The sequence below is a fragment of the Coturnix japonica genome, chromosome 3, assembly GCF_054131305.1.
Source record: "Coturnix japonica strain WE chromosome 3, WE-NBRP24, whole genome shotgun sequence".
Lineage (NCBI taxonomy): Eukaryota > Metazoa > Chordata > Aves > Galliformes > Phasianidae > Coturnix > Coturnix japonica.
Window position 1 is genome coordinate 44707430 of NC_140665.1, and position 21312 is coordinate 44728741.

The 21312-nt window shown below is 38.0% G+C and overlaps 1 protein-coding gene across 3 annotated transcripts in view; it reads right to left on the minus strand.

Moving 5' to 3' along the window:
- Nucleotides 1–669: 669 nt before the first annotated feature.
- Nucleotides 670–21312, minus strand: part of EPM2A (EPM2A glucan phosphatase, laforin) — a 36450-nt gene continuing 15807 nt past the window's right edge. For all 3 annotated transcript variants that reach the window (XM_015858171.3, XM_032443861.2, XM_032443860.2), the window contains 2 exons: nt 3699–3940; nt 670–2248 (listed from right to left, as the gene is read on the minus strand). In XM_015858171.3, the coding sequence (XP_015713657.2) occupies nt 1968–2248; nt 3699–3940 (523 nt within the window). In that variant the 3' untranslated portion in view covers nt 670–1967. The remainder of the gene's footprint in view (nt 2249–3698; nt 3941–21312) is intronic.

Below are 21312 nucleotides of genomic sequence, written 5' to 3' on the forward strand. Positions count from 1 at the left end.
ACAAGCTATTTTCATGTATGTCATCAGCTAATGTAATCTGTTTATGGTACATCTCACTACCAGTTTAACAGACAAGGAAACTGAAATGGCAATAAACAATGAACTAACAACCCCTTGCTCAGGATTCCTTCAATATATGGCTTCTATATCATTTGAACTCCTGTACTTCCAGGGATGAAGTCTGCTTCAACTGCCAAGAAAATGAGCATTAAGGAATAACCAATGCAGCATGGTTATATCTTAGCTGTATACTCACTCGTGTGCACCATATTATGCACTGTTCAGCCCCCAAGAACTCTAAACAAGAAATATAATCAGCTATGAAACTAATTAAATGCCAGGAACAAAACCAAAAAAAGTGTTGGTCACAATAGGTAAGTTGCATCAAATCAAAAGGAGACACGCTTTAAGCTCAGGGTTTCAACTGTGTCCCAAAGGAACTATAAAACTTCAGCAAGCTCCAGTTTCTGCTCCTTGTGGCCTCATCCTCCTCTCAGTGCTTGATTGAGAAGGGCAGAGAGCAGACCCTCAGAACTGGCATAGTGTAGCAGACAAGCAACAGATCATCATCATCATCGAAGTGGCTGGTCCCTCCCCCATACAAAGGTCAGTCATCACCCTTCCTGCTACGTATGAAATTGAGCGTCAAATACATAGGACAAAATGGACTACTGCAATCACCACGGTGTTATTTAATGAGTAAACTTTCTCATCCAGTTTTTAAACAGGCACTGTCATTGCAAACCAAAACCAAACAAGCAAACAAAAAATGTTAAAAAAAAAACAACACAACAAATCAAAGTCAAAACCACTCATACAGAATAACTTAAACACTTTTTTCCTTTTGAAGACTACTGAAATAGAAGATAAATAAAACATACTGTATAATGCTGGGCATTCTCCATTAGCAGTTCATATCCAAACAGGCAGTATTACTTCAAAGCAAAAACAAAGAAACAAGCCAGAAACGGAGTCGTGATCAAAACAACACATTCAGAATAACTTAAATTGCCACTTTTCTTCTGAAAATAATTAAAGTAGAAGATAAATAAAACATCATACTATGTTATGCTGGACTTTCTCCATAACAGTTCATACCCGTTTCTATATTAAATATTCAGATAAACTAAACTTATCAGTTATATTACTCTGGCACTGACTGGGTCTTTAGAGGGACAAGTCAGTTGGCTGGGAAAAAAACTCACAAGATTTCACTGAAGAACAAATGTACAGAAATTAGTTTCTTAATGTTTATGGATCCTTAATCCTCTGTTTCCTAGAGAATGCTTTTCCTCCCTTGGTCCATCCTGGACCTATCCTACAGCAAACTGGTTTTGCCCAAGCAGGACTGGGAGCTCTCAAAATATTTAACATTAACAGGAAAAAAAATAAATAAATTAGTTGACTGCATTTTATATTATTTTTTTGCTCAAGAAACTCAGATGAAGTCAGTTTCTGGTCTTTTGCATTAAGACCATTTTTCTACAAAATTACTAGAAAACACTTCAATAATGGACACTCTAAAAAAACTGAGCAGCTTTGACTATCCTCAGCTCCATCCAAATCTGAACCGTAACTCCGTCAACCTCACGCTTGTCTTTCTGAGACCATCTTCCCTTTCTTGTCACTAAAATACTGCCAACAGTCATTATTTTATTTCAAGACTTGCCTTATTATGTCTACCATAACACTTGGTTCCTGTAGGTAAATAGTTAAAATAGAATCTTAGTCTCCTTTTGCAGACCTTTGTCTCATACTTGCAGCAAAAGGTTTAGAAACATGAGTCATATCAGCTTCAAGAACGCAAATGAAAAACACTCAAAGGCACTTCTGAACAAAATTCTCAGGGCTGTTAGGATAAGTATGCGATCTGATGAGGAGAGGCACAAGTCTGATTCATGATTTCTTAATCACTAGGATTCGCGTGTAAGCATTGCTCTTCACCTTCCTTTTTCTCTTCTGCTTTTCTACTCTTCCACTTTACATGAGGAACGAAGAGGTCCAAATTTCTGGAAGAAATCATCTTCAGCACGAATCAGAGCTTCCTCATCTATGTAGACAGCCGGCCTCCTGGAAGCCAAGAAGTACTGCACCTTCCGCAGGCTCCATCCCATCACATACTTCAGCCAGCCACTGACAGCAGCCGTAGACCTGCCAACACCAGCATTGCAATGAACGTAGACAGTGTGTCCATTCTGCAGCAGCCCATGCAGGAGGCAGACAGCCTGTGGCAACATCTGTATTCTTCCTAAAGATAAAAACAGGGTATGGTCACTAGCATTTGGAAAAGTTAAGATTCATGGCAGAGATTTTGTTTGCACAGCCTGATGCACTGTAAATCACAAGGGCAAAATGCTATATATTTTTCTGTTTTCTCTCTCTTTTTTTTTTTCCCCAAATGACCTTCTACTCTAACTTTCATTTCTTCTTGCAACGTAGATCCACATCATACAAAACCTGTAAAATGCCCACAGTCCTCTCTAAATATACATTCTGATTAACACTGAATGTGCATGGCATATTCATTTTACTGAGATAAGGCAGGAAATTACATCAAGCAGCAAATCTTTTATAGCATTCATATCAGCAATCAAAAAAATGATTTTTTTGAAGTTTTTTTTATTTCTTTTCCACCAATGACTTGCGAATCTACCCATGCACTGCTGCTTTCCAAAACCCTGTAATGAAGACACTAATGTCAATTTTAAGGGAGGAAGGGAGAAAATAAGAGTGTTTTCCTGTACAACTTAACACTCTCACAATCTAACTGTGTTCTAAGCATATAGTTAAATAGTCTGTGAATGATTAAGAACTGTATTTCTCACTCCCACAGGGATGTATATACTGTGTTTCTTGATACCTCTCCCTGCTACCCTGGGAATTGAAGCTGCAGACATCAAAGTGTAACTTTTCCTCACGGCATAGACAAGCACTGACGTTAAGCCCTTTCAAATCCCTGTCTTAAGGTTTCCTGTCCTTCCTGATGTCCCATTCCTCACGTGACAGCTCCCAGTCCATGGAATTGAACTACACTCTGTTTGAATGAGTAGCCTACCAGCCAAACACACAGTTCCTACCTGCAGGCTAAAAGCAAGATTCTGAAATGAGCATTCCAACCAAGGAATTAAAAATATTAATTTATGTTATGATGCAATGCACTACGGGTATTCTAAATCAATTGCAAATAATTATAGGAATGACTCCCACGGAGATTCATCAGACTGGGATACTATAGATAAAGAAAAATGATTTGCTTGGAGAAGGGAGTGACTGCATCAGACCTGCAGCACTATCTCTCTCCACTTTTAACCAGCAAGGATGGCAAGCTGTCCTGCTGTGCAAGCTTGCAGTCTTCCACCTACACAGCATGTTTTTGTTATACAAGCTGAATGCACACTGAAAGCACAAGCAGTCAAGCAGTTATCAGTGTCTGGTGGCTTCAACCTCAAATACACATACTCTGCCAGACACAAGGTAGTTTACATGGCCTCTCCACCTACTAGAAAATGTAAGTAAAACAAAAAAGATTCTTGTGTTGTAGCTGTATTTTCACACAAAACTTTTGCAAGGACAAAATAAATAAATAAATAGATAAATAAATAAATAAATTTTTAAAAAGGCAGCCATGACAGCAACAGCTTAGTAACTCAAAGGTTTTATTGCAACTAATTTAGCTGCAAGACTGGTCTGAGCATTACCTTCTGTGCTCATGTCTGGGGTTGGCATCCAGACATAGGCAAGACCTTCCTCTTTGTACAGTTTCATGAGGACTTCAGGGCTCATAGGTTCTGGGTAGCGATTGCAGCCCCAGGAATTCTGAACAATGTCCCACTCGGTCTGGAAGTTCATCACTGCTGTGATACCCAGTTCGTGCTTTAGCTTGACCGTCACATGCTCCAGCTGCCGAGGGCAACTTCCCAGCCAGATGTTTGGAAGAATTCTAGCATGGAGAAGAAATTGCAGTGGGTTTGATTAAAATAGCTGAATGTAAAAATTGCCAAATTAAGTGATGTTCTAGCTCAAAACCTGCTTAGCATCATCACATGAATACTCTTAAGAGCAACCTTTCATTTCATGCAGTGAGAAGCTTCCTCATTCTTTACAGTTTAGTTGGTAAGGGTTGATGCTGGGGATCAAGCTCCTTATCTACTATGAAGACAGTCTGAGAAAAAATTCTGAGCAGTTACTAGCACAGGTCCCCAAGGAATGTATCATACAGTCTGCAGTGGAAACTTAGCAACATCACAAATTAGAATAAGAGAACTCTTTAGATTCATGCAATTTGCAGTGAAGAAAGAGACCCAAGAGATTAACATGATCCAGATCAGAATAATAAGACAAATCACAGAACTCCTCCAGCTTTGTAGCTACCACCATAATGAGGACAGTAGACAGAGGGGGAAAAAAAGAGAAGAAAAAAGACAAGGAAATAAAAACCAACAACCCTTAAACTTCTCTTCTGTGACAAAACTCAAAAAGGAATTTAATTAGTAATTTTCTTCTCCTTTTTTTTCCTTACTAGCAGAGTCCAAGGGGAACCAAGTGCAGAATTTCCCTCAAGGTTTAAAGAACTAGATATTTTCACATGAAAACTCAAGAGATACAGGTGGAATAGATAAACATCCACATTTCCAGTATTTCTTCAAATCAAACTTCAAGACTGCTATCATTCACCCACTAATAATTATCATTAAAATATCCTATGTATGTCCCAACAAATTTTTACATAAACAGAATGCTACAAGCCCTGTTTTTAAATGAGAATATTAAATCTGCATATACAGTTATATTTATGTTATCTAAAATGGATTATTTACATGCATAAATTATTAGTGATTTATTTTTTCTGTATGCATAAACATCTATTTTAAATATGTAATTCACAAACTACAGTAAATATACTTAATAGTTGAGCGAAATTTATTAACAGCAACAAAAACTGAATGTGAACTATATCAAAAACAAGATCTGCAAAAATAAAACATCTGCCATAAATTTCTTAAGGGTTTTTTTTTTTTTTTTTTTAGGTTCCTCAATTTTAACCTCAGGGACAAATGGGAAAACTCGTTTTTAATCGAGGAACAGTTACTCATATAAACAGCCCTTAAGTCATCAGGCAGCTATTTCTATTTGATAAGACTATGACAGAAATAACTGCTAAGTAGGACTTAATTAAGCCCTGCAATTGGCAATGATTAAATCCTGCTACATTACTACAGAAAGATAGTCAAACATAATAAAGCACTCTTTATTGTTATTGTTTCTTGTATTTCAGCTGCATCTACAGTGAGAAGCATACAGCTATAACAGTCCCACCAACCCCCATGTCAGTGAGACAAGGACCCCAATCTCAAGGTACAGTACCTGAGTATGGTAACTGTTAAGTCATGGCCTGAACCACTGCTTGAGCACCTGGGGAATGGACCCGGTCAGCCCTGGGAGCACAGGTGAAGACAGTTCTGCTGTGTGAACAGAAGGTGTGGAGGCTGGCTGCACCTCTCTTAGACCTCATTTAAGGGCTGGCTGCCACTGGGAAGGGTCTTTTTCTGGAGATTGCTCCTTGGTGGAGCTTCCCCTGTTAACCTGGAATCTTCTGATATGGGTAAGCAATCTTCTTCCCTTGTAGCACTTTACTATCATGTCAATCCTTTACACCTCTGGTGAAACACCTTTTCCCATCATATCAATCTGTCCAATTGCTACAACCTGAGTCTCAGCTTTCTGGCTTACAGACAGTGAGTGAAAACCAGATAGTTTGGATGGCTATATTACATAGCCAATGATCATTTTAACCTGTTGCTTAAAAGAAAAAATGGAAGTATTGCTAATGCTTTGTGACTATATGAGGATATTCTTTCAAGAACATTACTGTCCTTCCTTCAAAGGCCTTCCTGGAGATGTACATATCATCTTCTTGATATGTTTAGAATTATCCAATACAATAAGTTACTTGATTGGACAGCAAAGCGTGTTTTCTAGCATTTGATTAAATCAGGAGCGATGAATTCCTGAGATAAATAAAATCCTGGGTAATACTCCTGCTTACATGTAAAGCAATAGCTAACAACTTTCTCCCCAGTGATTATTTAGTTGGAGAACATCATAGCTGCACTATCCACAAGACCATGGAAATACATACCACTTATTTATTCTGTTGGGTTTTTTTTTCAGTCTAAAAGTCTGGTTTGTGACAAGACCATCTGTATTTATCAATAACAATCATACTTACTAAGTTTTTATCACATTATTTCTCTGTAATTAACTAAACCTATGTTGGCATCCAGAATGACCAGATCAACTGCAATATCCATGTATGTAATACAAGTATCTCTTATGTACTGGTTTTCTGAATAGATCAGAGTTTTGCCTTTGACAGCATCAGGGCCAAGCTTGAAGCTTGGTACTCAAGCCTCTTATTTTATCCAGTTCCAATGACTGTGAACTCTTGGCTTTGCTGGAAATGGCTTAGCTGCTCTTTTTCTTGGAAAACAGTTCCCTGCACAGAAGGGCAGAGCTCTCCTATTGACCCATTGATATTAAAGTCCTGGGATAATTCCACAGTACCCATATTTCCATTTGGCTTTAGCTGGTTCAAACATTAATTTAGTCTTTTATCAGAAGGAAAAGATCGGCACAAATGCAAGTGTGGCCACTGATGAAGAGTTTAGCAGCTGTGTTTTATATAGAGATTACTGACAGCCCTACTGAGAGCTGGATTGTGCCAAGGACCAGGGAAGTATTAATTTCAATTTTACATCTCTTACATTAGTAATAAGAAATTCTAGTTTCTTTTTCCAAAGTGCCCTTTCTTCTTTAAGCTGCCATTGTACTTCAATAGCAGCTAACTAGATTGTAGCAATGTAGCTCTTGGCATGAGGAAGAAACCTCTTATTTTCTCCCCTCAACTGTCATGCAAACTACTTTGAGCAGCTCAACAGCTGCTGCTTTCCAGCTCACATGTGGTTGTTTTCCAGCAGTAGATTAACTGATCTTTACATACAGTCAAAAAAATCCACAACATTTAGGGATTATGCGTGATTGGTAAACCTGTACTCAGTCATTAGTCCTTTTCATATTCCCCAAATATTACAATAAGATAATGTTTAAACAAGATTTTACCTGCAATTCTGTTTTAATAGTAAGCACTCTGTCACTGTACGTGTAAACTCTCTGTTACTAAGGACAGTATACCATACCTGGACTCAGAAGATATGATCAATTCAGTCACAGTTTAGCAATAAAGAAATTACCTACTGCAACATCAAAACATTCAGCTAACCTGGCAGGGTAACATCTATGGATTTTCTAAAAACTGTTTCCTTAAGGCTGCTTTCTGCAAAGTTTATTTCATCCTGCCTTACAACTCAGTTCCCCATTGGGAATGTGAACATGATATTTACCTACCTCAAGAGGACTTTAAGGGGGGGGGGGGGGGGGGGGAAGTGCTGATCTGTGGTAAAAACAACAAAACGTGAGACAGGTATCTACTGAATTTACTTGGCTTACAGATCCCAGGCTGAAGGCTTACATGTTTATATATATATATATATTTATAATTATTATTATAAATTATAAAAATTATTATATAATTATTTATATTATAAATATATATATATATAATATATATAAATACTGCATTTTGACTTATAAACTGAAAAACCCAATAACAATTTATCATTACTGAGGAAAAATTATTATAAACACCCTGAAATCACTTGTATCATTATTTGCCAGCTGCAATCACACTTAAATTATTTTTAACAATGCAGCTATACATTGTACTTCGTTGCTTCCCCCAGGATTCTGAAAAGTCCAGATTAAATTTAAACTATTCACTAAGAATTCATCTGGAACAATAAATGCATCCCCTGTAACCAATGCATATACAAATGGTCTTCCCATCCATAAGGGCAAAATGAATCTGAGGCAATAAAAGATTAGCGTTCTGATACTTTCATTTTTAATGGAGCAGATTGTCATTTTCAGGCTAGAAGAAATGTACCCAAGGAATGATGCACTGAGCATTTCAATCCTAGACCTCCACAGGCAGCACAAAAGCAGTTCAGCAGCTGTGGGGCTCTGGTTCACAGCACAGGTGACCTGCTACAGGGGAAGGTACTGAGTTACTGCATCCAGCTGCTTCTTCACACACTGGTGTCTATACTACTGAAGAAGCTCTTGTATTATTGCCATTGTTTGCAGTTTAAAGTAAACAGACTTTGATTTTTCCTTAAAATGCTGAGCTATAAACTAGGATGACTTGGGTACTGTTTCCAGGTCCATTGAGTCATTAGTGCATTAGGAGCAATCATGTTATAAAGTCTCTTAAGTTCAGTCAGCCCTTCTTGGGAGTCATGGCTTTTACAGAAAAGTGTAGGATTTAATCCTTTGAGGAACACATTTCATTGGAACACTTATCAGGGACAATATTGCAGATGTCCATTTAGCCGTATAGTTGCCAGATTTAATCAAGAAAGAGGACTTCATCAAACCAGAGGGTTTTTTTTTCCACTGGTTATTGGCAACAGAGAGTGATCCATTAACCACTCCATTTGTTTATATTGATAACGTTTTTTGATCAAGATCCAGCATGTTATTTTAAATGAAAAGTGATGGATTCATCCCTTAGTGCCAGCTCAAGATGTAGCCCAGTGTTAAAGCTTGCAATTCACTTCAGTTGTCTGCAATACAGTCTTCTCTTAAATCACATTAAGCATCTGATGACAAGCAGGGATGTGATTTAGCAGAGGGTTGTTAGGGTAGTATGGTTTGGATGAGGTTGGACTTGATGATCTTGAAGGCTTTTTTCCAATCTAAGCAATTGTATGATTCTATGAGTATTAATATACACACAGGACAGAGCAATTTAGTTGAAAATAAGAAAAAAAAAACTGATTAAATTGGCTGTGTTCTCTCTAAAGGCTTTGGTTTCTTAAAGGTGTAGTATGCAACTATGGCTACATGCAACTTGCTGCGAAACTTATTTTGCATTCCATAGGAATAACATACAATTAAGTCAATTTGCCCTCAGAGTTTAGTGGTGCTCCTATGCAATATGGTTTTGTACTGATGTGATGCTGTTACCCCGATAAGAGCACAAGAAAGCGGTCCAAGGGGAACTTGGCCCTGAAGTGCAACTCAGATGTATTTGCAGCTCAGTAACTACTGGAAACTGCTTCAAATTTCAGTGCAACTGCTCTGGAGACAGAATTTTTTAATAAGGTGGATTTTCAATGGAAAATATCAGTCTGAATCAAAAGACTACACTGCAACTTTTTAGTTTTAGACAAGTTTAAACTAGTTTAATGACTAAATGTCTGATGAGAAATAAAGGAAGAGTGAGGAATATAAGAAAAAATTCCTACCTCTTTTCTCTCTCACTTGACAGATAAGAGATTTCCAAAAGTACTGCTTTGGGCATATTCAAAATGAGAATATAGGAAATCTCAGCAGCTGTAGCTGAGATGCTCTTTCATCTTTTCTCTACACTCTGCCTTGTGACAAGACACACATTGACCAGTAATACCACCAGATCATGATGATCTATAGCTATTATGCTGTATGTGCTCTCTGTTCTACCACTAGCATTTTTTAAATACCACACTGCAGCTTATTTTTAAATACACGTGCATCTTCCCCAAAGCACCAAATTAGATATCTCTTTCCTGGGCCTTACTTGATAAAATCTCCTGATGACTTGCTAGAATTCAAACAGAGTTCCTGTTACTTAGATTCCTATCTGAAGTCCTGGAATACATTTACAAGCAAAAAAAGGTTTTTCAGATGACCACACTGTGACCTCCAATGGATGATGTGAACACTTTCAAATATTGCTTGATATGTAAAAATACACTGACTATCCCTGACTCCAGAAATATTCTCCTAATGTCCAGTGTGAATAGTGTAGTCACAGGTTACAGAAAATTGTTGTCTCTACAGTGGACATGCAGAACAGATCATTCCCTTCCACTCTTTAAAACTCTTACATATCTGGAAATTACTAACACACACCCACACAGCTGTGCCTTCTTCACACTAAAATAAAGTAGAACAAAAAATAAATTAATCTTTCCTCACTTGTTATATAGTCAAAGTATTCAGTGATTCTTGTTTGCCTTTGGACTCCAGCTGATGAACATCTTTCTTAAGATGCTATTCCCAGTATTGGAAAGAAGCCCTACCAGTTCAGAGCAGAACCAAAGAGTAGTTATCTCTTGTGCCCAAAGGCTACCTTCCTATGTTTAGTTCTGTTTTTTTTACAGCATGATACCGTCGATCTATGTTCAACAAGAAATTCTATTTTCAAGTTAAGACCCCTCACAAGAGATGAGTACTCAAGAATGGAGCAAAATCTCCCTGAAACAGAATTATTTAAGATCTTATTAGTTACAACTGCCACCATAAAATAAAACTAAATGAACACGCAACAAGAGAGCAGATGAGATTCATAGTTGATGTGTCACAGGAATACATATTGGAATAAATAATCTCAGCCACTCACAAACATCAATTGGGTTTAAGTTAACTATAATTAATTCCAAAAGGAAACAGCACATCCTAGAAGTTATGCTTATAATAAGTGTTGCTTCAAAGTAGTAATGTTAGCTTGAACAAAGAACTGAAATGAAATATAGGATTTATAATAACCTTCTCAAATCAATGATCTCAGTCTGTGTACTAGAAGTTTGAACCTTCTATTAACTAGTCTACTGTATAAAAGATATAGAAAAATGAAAACAGTGAAAATACAGGAGATACAATCTATTACCAAGAAAATAATTCCATATGTAAACAGACCAGAAATGCAGAATATTTAAGAGAGAATTAGATTACGGTTTATGGATAAAATAAATTGGAGAGATAAATCAAGTGACCCTATCTACATAAACAAGGTAAAGATTCTCAGCTTCCATACAGCTTCACCTACACAGCAGCTGCTGAGAGACTATAAAAACAGGCAGGTGCTTCATTTTTGGGGGGTGGTTTGTTTGTTTTTTTTCTTGCTACTTCCCCAAAATACTGACAACATATGTGGATGTCAAAGCAGATGAATCCCTGGTTTGGTCTTGTACAGCAATTCTGACTTCACTCCAGTCTCTTTAAATAAAGGACACCTCTCACCAAAATGAATCCTTGCCACTGAAATACGACATAATAATGCAGATCTGAGGGGTTACGACATTGACAATTCATTGCATATCACACAGGGCACATGGGTAAATTATTGTGGTCTTAATCCCTTCTCCTGCTGACTTACTGATGAAGTCTCCTTGCAGAAAAAAAGCTGATGAGGCTTTGTGATGAGAGGCTTGACTTAAGTAGGATTGAATGAACACAATCTGATGCACTCAGTGACCCAGCATGCAGGCAAACACTAATGACCACAGTAAGAGAGCAAGGTTTGATGACATTAAGGTTTAACTCACAAAACACCAACCTCTAATTGCCAGGCTTAATAACATCACTCTTCTTAATAAAGATGGGTTAAATGGCTGTAACATCAGCAGAATCTTCACAGAAAAGCACTGATTAATGATAAAACTATATCCTGCTGAAATGACACAGCTGTACATCTTGTAATAACTAATATTTTTGAACAAAAAATTACTTTTACCTAAATGGCAAACACAGAATAAGTCGTTGTACAAATTGCTCTGCACTGTAGCTGAAAGCACGCAGCTTATTTTGATGTCAAGAATTCTACCACAGGGCTTTAAAAGAAGAGAATTAAACAGACTACAGTATATATTGTGTGGTTTGGTTCGGGTTTTGTTTTGTTTTCTTCTACTTATAATTTGGCACTGTGATAAAAAGTAATTAAGCTTGGGCAAATGTTCTTCTTAGACGTAATTTGGTCTACTTATCTAGCCACTCACATGGGAGCATACTTGGCAACAAAAAAGAAACACCTGCTTTTATCACCTTAGAACAACACTCTGTCACCTTAGCAATATGCAAAGTTTCTCGAGCACTTGAGTCCGAGTGCTGTGCTTAATAATATTGCATTTATTCCATGCTCACAAATGTATGAAGGTAGCATTAAACAACCCTGTTTACTGATACGCAGAGCAAACAAGCCACTAAGAACTGAAATTAAGCTGACAACGTGCTAAAATGAAAACAGCTAATAAAAATACCAGAGTGATACCTGAAATACAAGGTTACACATTCAGACACAAAGCAGTTCCAGTAGTACAGTGACTTAGAAGATTTCTGCAATACAGGGCTGATGGAACAACAGGACTGTAGTCTTCACCCAACAACCTGCATTTCAAGGCCACAAAAATGAACTAAAGGCTGGAGCTCATCTCCCGTGAAGACAGGTTGAAAGAACTGGGCTTGTTTAACCTGGAGAAGAGAAAGCTCTGGGAAGACCTCATTGCAGCCTTCCAGTACTTAAAGAGGGCTTATATAAAAGATGGAGATCAATTTTTTACACAGGCAGATAGTGACAGGGCAAGGGAGGAACTGTTTTGAACTAAAAGAAGAGAGGTTTAAATTAGATTTTAGGAGGGAATTCTTTACTCAGGAGGGTAGTGAGGTGTTGGAACATGCTGTCCAGAGAACTTGTGGATGCCCCATCCCTGCAAGTGTTTGAGACCAGGCTAGATGGGGTCCTGGGCAGCCTGATCTAGGTAACCCTGTGGTGGTAACCCTGCCCATAGTCGGGACACTGAAACTGGATCATCTTTAGGGTCCCTTCCAACCCAAGCCATTCTACAATTCTGTGATTTACTGCTGGTGGTATGATGACTACAAGACAAAATACAACCACACTAATGACTAAGCATAACTTTGCACCTCATTCATAATCTTCTGGTGGATTCTAGCTGCGGCAGAAGCCTGTAGGCCATGCCTGTTCTATGGATTGTTCTAGCTTTGAATGCATTAGGAACACAGGATAAAGTAGAATCCACCTGAGCAAAATTCAAGTCATTCCAATACCTTCTAATGGATGCCTAAACAAAACAGCAGTTGGTACCAGCATTACTCAGAAATGACATAAAATAGGAGCAGAACTAAGGTTTCATACATGTAATTGGGGCCACTGATATGCTAGCATGTGTGAAACACAAAAAGTCAGCATTTTCCATGCTAGAAAGCCAGATTAATTTGAAGCATTCTGGCATTGTATGTGATAGAGTATGAGGAGACTCACTCCTATTCCACTGAATTATTTCTTCATGTACACGCAGCCTTGAAGATTCTGTTACTCTGACTCAAGCATAAATACTCTCCAGACCACAAACTGAACCTGCGCAGCTTAACATCAAAACATGGAAGCACAGAAAGTTAACCAACTACAAAATTTTCTCTCCACACTGTACAACTAATCTTAGTCTCAGATACTTCAGAATAAGTCAGTAGCACTCAAGAAGCCAAATCAAATAGGCATGAAACTTTCTCATCGCTTTATTCACAGAAATCATAGGACAGGGGATTATCTGCCTAAAGATGCTATAAAATGTAACGTCATAAATGTAATCACCCTTACAAATCTTTTACCAGGAGACAACAGCAGTCTGATAAGGAGTCTGATGTACTAACAATAATCTGAAGAAAGTTGAGAAACTTTCCACAAAATCATCAAGTACTTTGGAAGAGCAAAAAGAAATAGAGAACAACTGACAAGAGCAATCAACAGCACAAAGACAAAAAGGGAGCCATCTGCTTAGCTAACAGACCTAACAAAAAAGTAGATTTATATAAACCAAAAAACACTGAGATGTTTCCAACTCATCTATTATGTGATTCTGTGAAAAAGGATAGCAGTTTCCAAGCATATAAGAAATGGCCATGAAGGAGCAGGATATTAATCTGTGCTCCATGTCTGGCGTGGAAAGGACAAGAAATAAACTTAAATGGCAAGCTCATAACATTAGGAAAGCATTTTAATGGCAAAAATAGTGAGTTCATTGAATGAAAGAATGGGCCGTAGAATCTCATAACTGAGATGAGATCATGTGTAAGACCACACTGGATAAACTTGGAATTATTTAAATATAATTGAGACTAAGTCAGAGCGAGAAAATGGACTGGATGTTTTTTTAGGTCTCTTTGAGCCTATGATCTATGACACTACAATCCTCTTAATCTCTCTCTCTGGGATCACTACTTATATTTACTTATCAACCTCCATCTTTAAATAATTTAGGTTCTTTGTAATCCTTGCCCTGTTTGAAAGGTCATGCCAGAATTCAGCTACTATCCCTTTGATGTCAGAAATATCATTCTAGTTTACAATCTAAATTCAGAACCAATTAATATCCATTTGATGTAATAGAAAATTCTTACTTCCTTGTACTAATTCTCAAATGCTTTTCACAAATAGAAATACATTTTCTCTCTATCTTAATTTAACAACACCATCTATCTCAGACACTCAAGGCAGACAAACTATGGAAGTACAAAGTTCTTTGCAAGCAAATTTACTTCACTACAAGTTCAGTGCCATGGCAAATTTAGGTTGAATATTAGGAAACACTTCTTTACAGAAAGGGTAGTTGGGTACTGGAATAGGCTCCCCATGGAAGTGGTTGAATCACCATCCCTGGTTGTGTTTAAGAGCCATTTGGATGTGGTACTCAGGGATATGATTTAGTGGAGGGTTGTTAGAGTTAGGGTACTATGGTTAGGCTGCGGTTGGACTTGACGATCTTCAAGGTCTTTTCCAACCTGGGTAATTCTATGATTCTATGACAGCTACGTAGCCTCTGGAAGACCCCTCATTTATTCCAAGCTCAGGTATCTGTGCTTTCCACTAGCAGTTTGTGTTGAAGGCATATCTTATGTCAGGGAATCCAAAAACAATGTTCCATATTTAAATACATTTGCAAATCCAAATCCTGTCATTCCCACTGAACTGATGATACAAAGAAGACGTAGAGTTCTTCCAATCAAAAGTCTGAGGGATTTTTTTTTTATCATTATTTTCCAGGGGTATCTGAGGACCATGAAGTTTATCTGAAGACAACAGAGATGAGGAGAGATGAGGAAATGTATCCCCATTAACAGAGGTTACATCATTACTTCAAAGGTTAATTATTGAGAGAACTGAAAAAACAGCCTGATGAAGCTGACCTCTTCCATGGAAGGACTAGAACACGACCCAAATTCATCCCCCTTGAGAAACTGAGTGCAAAAGGAACTGTAAGCTATCTTTGCTCTTCTGTCACAATAATAGATAAATGAAACTTAATTCTGCCTCAGGGATAAATGGGCATGCTCCAGTGAATTCAGTGGAATTGTTCTCATTAAGCTCACAGTATACTTCTATCTATACAGGGAAATAAACTTTTCTATCTTCTCATTCACCTCACTCCATTAAGAAGCTTGAAGCCAATGAATTTATATCTCATGCATTTTTAATAATCTATTTTATCTCTGTTCTAGAAATGATCTAAAATAACTTGGTCATACAAGACTTTACACACATGACCAAATTTAAATTATGGAAGATAAAATTTTATCATCCCTGTGTTCAAAGTGAAATATTTTATGTCATAATTCACTGTGTTCTTCTATCATGAAGATAAGATACTGTGAAAATAAGAACAAAATCTTATCTTGCACATTGATGCCTTGTAAGACGTCTACATCCAGCCTTATAGGATACAGTCAGTATTTGTTTCTGCTGATTCGTAGGAGCACACTGTATGCAGGAGAAGACAGTATTTGCCTTTACAGAGAATGACATCTCATGACTTCCTTTGTATAAATGCTATCTGAAGCAAATAAAGTGGCAATTGCAAAAATACAGCCTGAGAAGAGAAAAAAGTTCCAAAGCTTGCACTGAACAATCTCAGGACCTCATTCTGGAAATGACTGCTCATTTGGCTTGTGGGGATTCATATTTAAATGCTCCAGTTTTAGAATCTTGTTTCATAACTGGCTGCCAATGGTTACTTCCTACATATGTCTCCATCAGGTTGCCAACATTCCCATTTGTTTTGAATTAGAACAAATACTTAGAAACGCAAGAACAACCGGCTGCTAAACTAAGCCAGATAGTAATGAGCCATGAATCCCTTGGCAAAAGGAAGGAGAATTTCTAACATTAAAGCTTAGTAACAGGAATGGTGCCACTGCTGGCATCTGTATGTTAAGGCAACTTTGTTAAGATGACTTAAGCTTGGATGAACTTCAAGTTAGTACCTGAGAAGTGTTAGTAAAAATATCTTTCACATTTTTTCAGTGTTTTTTGATCCAAATGGTAATGTGTACACACACGCGGTGTACTGGAATGTCCTTAGAGCTAGGACACAGACACAGGAAAAAACACACTCATTTCTCCTGGTACCATCCAGACACAACAGTCCTGATGGACATTGTATCTGTGTTCATCCCAGTTAAATAATTTATCCAGAACTTCCAAAATTTCAACAGTTCATTTATATTTGTTTAGAAGAGGGAGAGGTGCATTCTAGTGTACCACAGACTGGGAAAAACCATTTTACAAACAGTGAGGAAAAACTGAATCAATTCATCATTACAGTCAGAAATATCTAAAAGAGTAATCCTCCACTAAAAAATGTCTAGTCAAAGGGACAAAGGCTATCTGGTAATATCATACTAAATTGCCAGCAAACAATTTTAGATGGAATACCTGGATACTGAATCATAAACCTGAGATTAATAACCCTGGTGAATGAGTTACCAACCTATGACAGAACTCACATTATAACAATCTCTTTTCCCTTTATTTTTTCCTGATTTCGTGTGTACATGCATGCTTTTCAGCCTAATTAGCTTTCTCCAGGTCCTAAAAAATTAACAGAAATAATAGTAATTAAAAAAAAAAAAAAAAAAAAAAAAAGAACTTTGTCTGCACCCTTCACCCTGACATAAACATCTCTAGTACCTAAAAGTCAAGCACTATAGTAATTTCAATTCTCAGGTCTGCAAACAGGGTCTGAATAATAGAGAGGCAAACATGGGGATGGAGCTGTAGAAAGCACCTTTGCAGAGCATGCTTGGAGTGCTGCACAGATTAGAAAAGAGAAGCTCAGTTAGTACAGTACAGCTGCAGAACACTTCCACAGACAGCTACCCTGCTTCAGGACTTAAGCTAACTCATCTACTGGCACAATTCATGAAGGACAAGTCTAGCTCTGTGTTTTCTCTCCTGGCTCCTGGAGGAGCTGAAGAAAGGGGGGAAAAAAACACATTTTACTTGACATTTTATAAATTAACTATTCTGCAGTTTTTATGGGAACCAACAGATTAACAACAAATACTACAGCTTGTCTAATCACAGAATCACCAAGGTTGGAAAAGAACTAAAAGATCATCCAGTCCAACCAATAGCTCCCACTAAACCATGTCCCTCAACACAACATCCAAACATTCCTTGAACACCCCCAGGGTCAGTGACTCCACCACCTTCCTGTGCAGTCCATTCCAGTGCCTCACCACCCTTTCTGAGAAGTAATACTTCCTAACGTCCAGCCTGAATTTCCCCTGCTGCAGCTTGAAGCCAGTCCCTCCAGTCCTAACACTAATGGCATGAGAGAAGAGGCCAACCCCCAGCTCACTACAGCCTCCCTTCAGGAAGTTATAGAGAGCAACATGGTCTTCCCTGAGCCTCCTCTTCTCCAGGCTGAACATTCTCAGCTCCTACGACCTCTCCTCATACAGCCTGTGCTCCAGACCCCTCACCAGCTTTGTTGCCCTCCTTTGAGCACGTTCCAGGACCTCAATGTCTTTCTTGCAGGGAGGGGCCCAAAACTGGACACAGTACTCAAGGTGCGGCCTCACCAGAGCTGGGTACAGAGGGACAATCACCTCTCTGCTCCTTCTGGCAACACTGTTTCTGATGCAGTTTTTGAAACAACATTTTTCCAGCTTTATTTCTTTTCCTTGCAGTATCATTTTTGAGATTGGAGCATTATTACAGTATCATTGGAGAATTTAATTGCAGGCACTTGAATAAACCTATTAAAGTCAGCTACTGTTACTAAAGTTCTTGCAAATGTGTTTGTGTTGTCAGCTGAAGCATAACTTCGTAAAACATTACTCAGTACTGGATAGTCCTCTACCGTCTACATTTATGAGAAGGTTTTTCCTCTTTCATTTTATCAGATTGAAGCAACTCAGTGTGAGAAGAAGCCCAGCAGTTCAGTCTTTGGCAGTGAAAGCGATAGTTAATGTTATGTTTAGGAATGGCCTGCACAAGGCAGACCCTTCTAGCTGGCAGCCTGGCACGAGAAAGAAGAATGTTAAGGAAACTATGAAGGAAATAGTGTTCTCCTCATCAGACTTCCATCCTGAGACAACAAAGGCACAGGTTATAACTGTCCTGCAGAGTTTTGAAAAGACAACCCTGGAGGAGCTAGATAAACTAAATTAAAAGACTCTAAGAAACCCACAAACTTCAATACCAGCACATCATGCCTCTAAACTGAAAGACTGAGCCACTGAGAGTCTTGTCCCTGGCCCATTGCTGATACTCCATGCTGTATGACATCATAAAAACAAACAAACATAACAAAAAACCCACCACCCTTGAAAAATGGTGGGGTGTTGGTCAGTGTGTGGTGAGCAACTGCTTGTGCATCACTTGTTTTGTGTATTTATAGATATATATATAAGTATCGTTACTGTTCTCTTTTTTGTCTTCCTTTTCCATCATAGTAAATAGTTTGTATCTCAACTCGTGAGTTCTACTTTGTGTTTCTTTTCCTCTATTTTCAACCCTATCCCACTGGGAAGGGGGAATAGTGAGCTAACAACTGCATGGTGCTCAACTATCTGCCAGGTTATACCACAACACTATTCTTCGCTCAGCTACTTTAAACTACAGGTAGGTAGACAGGTAAGTAGGTAGGAAGGTAAACAGATAAAGCAGACATTCTACTTCACTGATGATCTAAGTTAGATTCTCTGTTCTTGTCTCTGTATTAAAACTGAAATGCATATTTCCTCCTTTCCCTCTTCTTGCATGCTTAAAATCATCTTTTTCTATTAGCAGGTTTTTCACATCAAAGTGAAAGACATTTCATTTAAGCTCACAAACCGCTGTATTTTTTGAACCAAGAAAGAAGAAATCCATATTTCTTATAACTTGGTAACCTTTATGACACCTGACTCAATTTTTTATCTCAGTTCACAAGAGGACATGCATTAAACTCATGAACAGTGTCACGGATTATGTACCTGACTCCCTGAAATTAAATTTCCTAAAGTAGAAGCATAAAAGGAGGGAACAAGAGAATTTTTCAGTACAGCCTCTTAATGCACTTCCTAAGAACACAAACATCATTCGTTTCTTTAGGTTTGTTTTTTTCTTGCAGACAGTAAAATATACACAGGAAAATACAGCAGCAATTTGATGATGTTTACTTGTTCCTGGGAAATAAAATAGTTAAGCTTCTGAGACAAACTTCTAACAGACTGGAGCCACATACAAGTTTTCCTTCCTAATAAGTAATTTTTTATTCTTTAAGCAAAATTCCCTGTATTTTTGTATAGAGGACCTTTTTCAAAAAGCATCTAGAACATTCCAGCACAAAAGCTTGTTTTAAGTCTATTGGCACTTACAGAAATTAAAGACAGGGGTAGAATTTGTAATTTCATACCTTCAGGTTGCTACTCTTTTAAGTGAATTATCTTTTACACTTTTCCCATTTCATTCATATTGAAACAGGAAAACAGTGTTGGTTTTTTTGTTTGTTTGTTTTCAGATATTGTGACTTTGAGGTTGCTGGTTTCAGAATTAGAGTATATACTCAGCAAGTAAATACCAAGCAGTGTGGTGGAAATAAACTAAGTAGGTTGCTCCAAAAATAGTACTTTCTATCTATTGGAAAGTACAAGAGATACAAGAACAGGACATCACTATTTGATAGAGCAAACATCCAGCTACAAAACACTGTTTTTCAACAGTCACCACATTAGCTACATGTTTTTGCCAGCAATAAACAAAAGCCTGCATACCATGCTTGTCAAAATATGTATATGGCAATCCAGAATGCAGCTTGCTTTTCACATTGCTGTCACCACTGCTGAAACACAGCACCCAGTGCCTCACTGTGCTCACATCCACTGGTTTGTCTACACCAATGTTCAACAAGCATCAATAAATGTCAATGGGTGCAACTTTTTCTTGAATAGAAAACCACACCTTTGCTTCATCCGCACTTCCATAACAGATACCATTGTGTCAGACTACCACCCTGCTTCCATCTGAAACACAGCAACTACAGGTAATAGAATACTGGCAGGAAGTTTCAACCTCTAATGCCATACTACCAACATCTGCCTGTGATGTTGTGGGCAAACATAAAAAATAGGAGGAATTACTTTTAGAGCACTCCTTATATCTGGTGGTGTCACCTTTCCTATTTGGAGACTGGGACACCTATAGATTCTTCTCTAAGAGAGTCAGCTGAAGACCTGCTGGACTAGATTGGCCCAGGAACTGTACCTGTGAAGACCACAGAAAGGTGATATAGGGACAGCCTACATTGCAAATACCAAGTCCCTGGTTCAGCTGTTTCTCTGGTTGTAAATCTTGAGGTTTTTTTAAAATGATATTCTTTCAATAACAAAAAACTTTATGAGTATCTCAATTCCCACCTCCCTGATAAATAATAATAATTTTAAAAAAAAGCAAGAAAATTGAGTGTTCAGTCTCTCATTTTTAAAAAGAGCTTCTGCTATCTTGAGATAAACTACATTAAGAAACACCAGAGATTACAGTGGACCTGACAAATGCATGTAAAAGATAATGAGAAATAAATACCTGCGAGACCTCTGGAACATCCTCTTTGGTGAAAGCACTGTGCTGCCTCCCTCCCTGCCCGCAGCCCAACTGTGAGCTAAATGGAGCAGGATTTCACCATCTCAAGCAATTTCATTCACAGCCAGCACCACCAGCAAATTGCTTCCCAATAAAGGCAGAGCTTTACTCTCTCACTGACCACCTGAATGCTAAAGACTAAAGAAGCAAGAGAAAGGGCTGAAGACGTTCAGAAGAAATACTGGCAAGGGACAGGAAGGCTCAGTAAAACAGAAAAATAATCTAGAAGCAGCAATAGGTTTTGCTCCCTAGCAGTGATCCCCGCATAAAATTCATACTCGCTAGACTATCAACATTTGTCTGTTCTATCCCACAGAGAAAAACAGAACAAATAAGTACGTTTACTCCTCAGGTTTTCTTCATGCAGAGTTCCTGGGTTTTGCTCCTGGGTTTTAAGCTTTTCTTACAAGAGAAGGAAATTATTTTGTGCAGCGACACAGCTAGGAAAAGATCCATTTAAAAAGGCAACAGTGGTTTTAAGAAAATATTACCCATTATCAGACAGTTGAAAA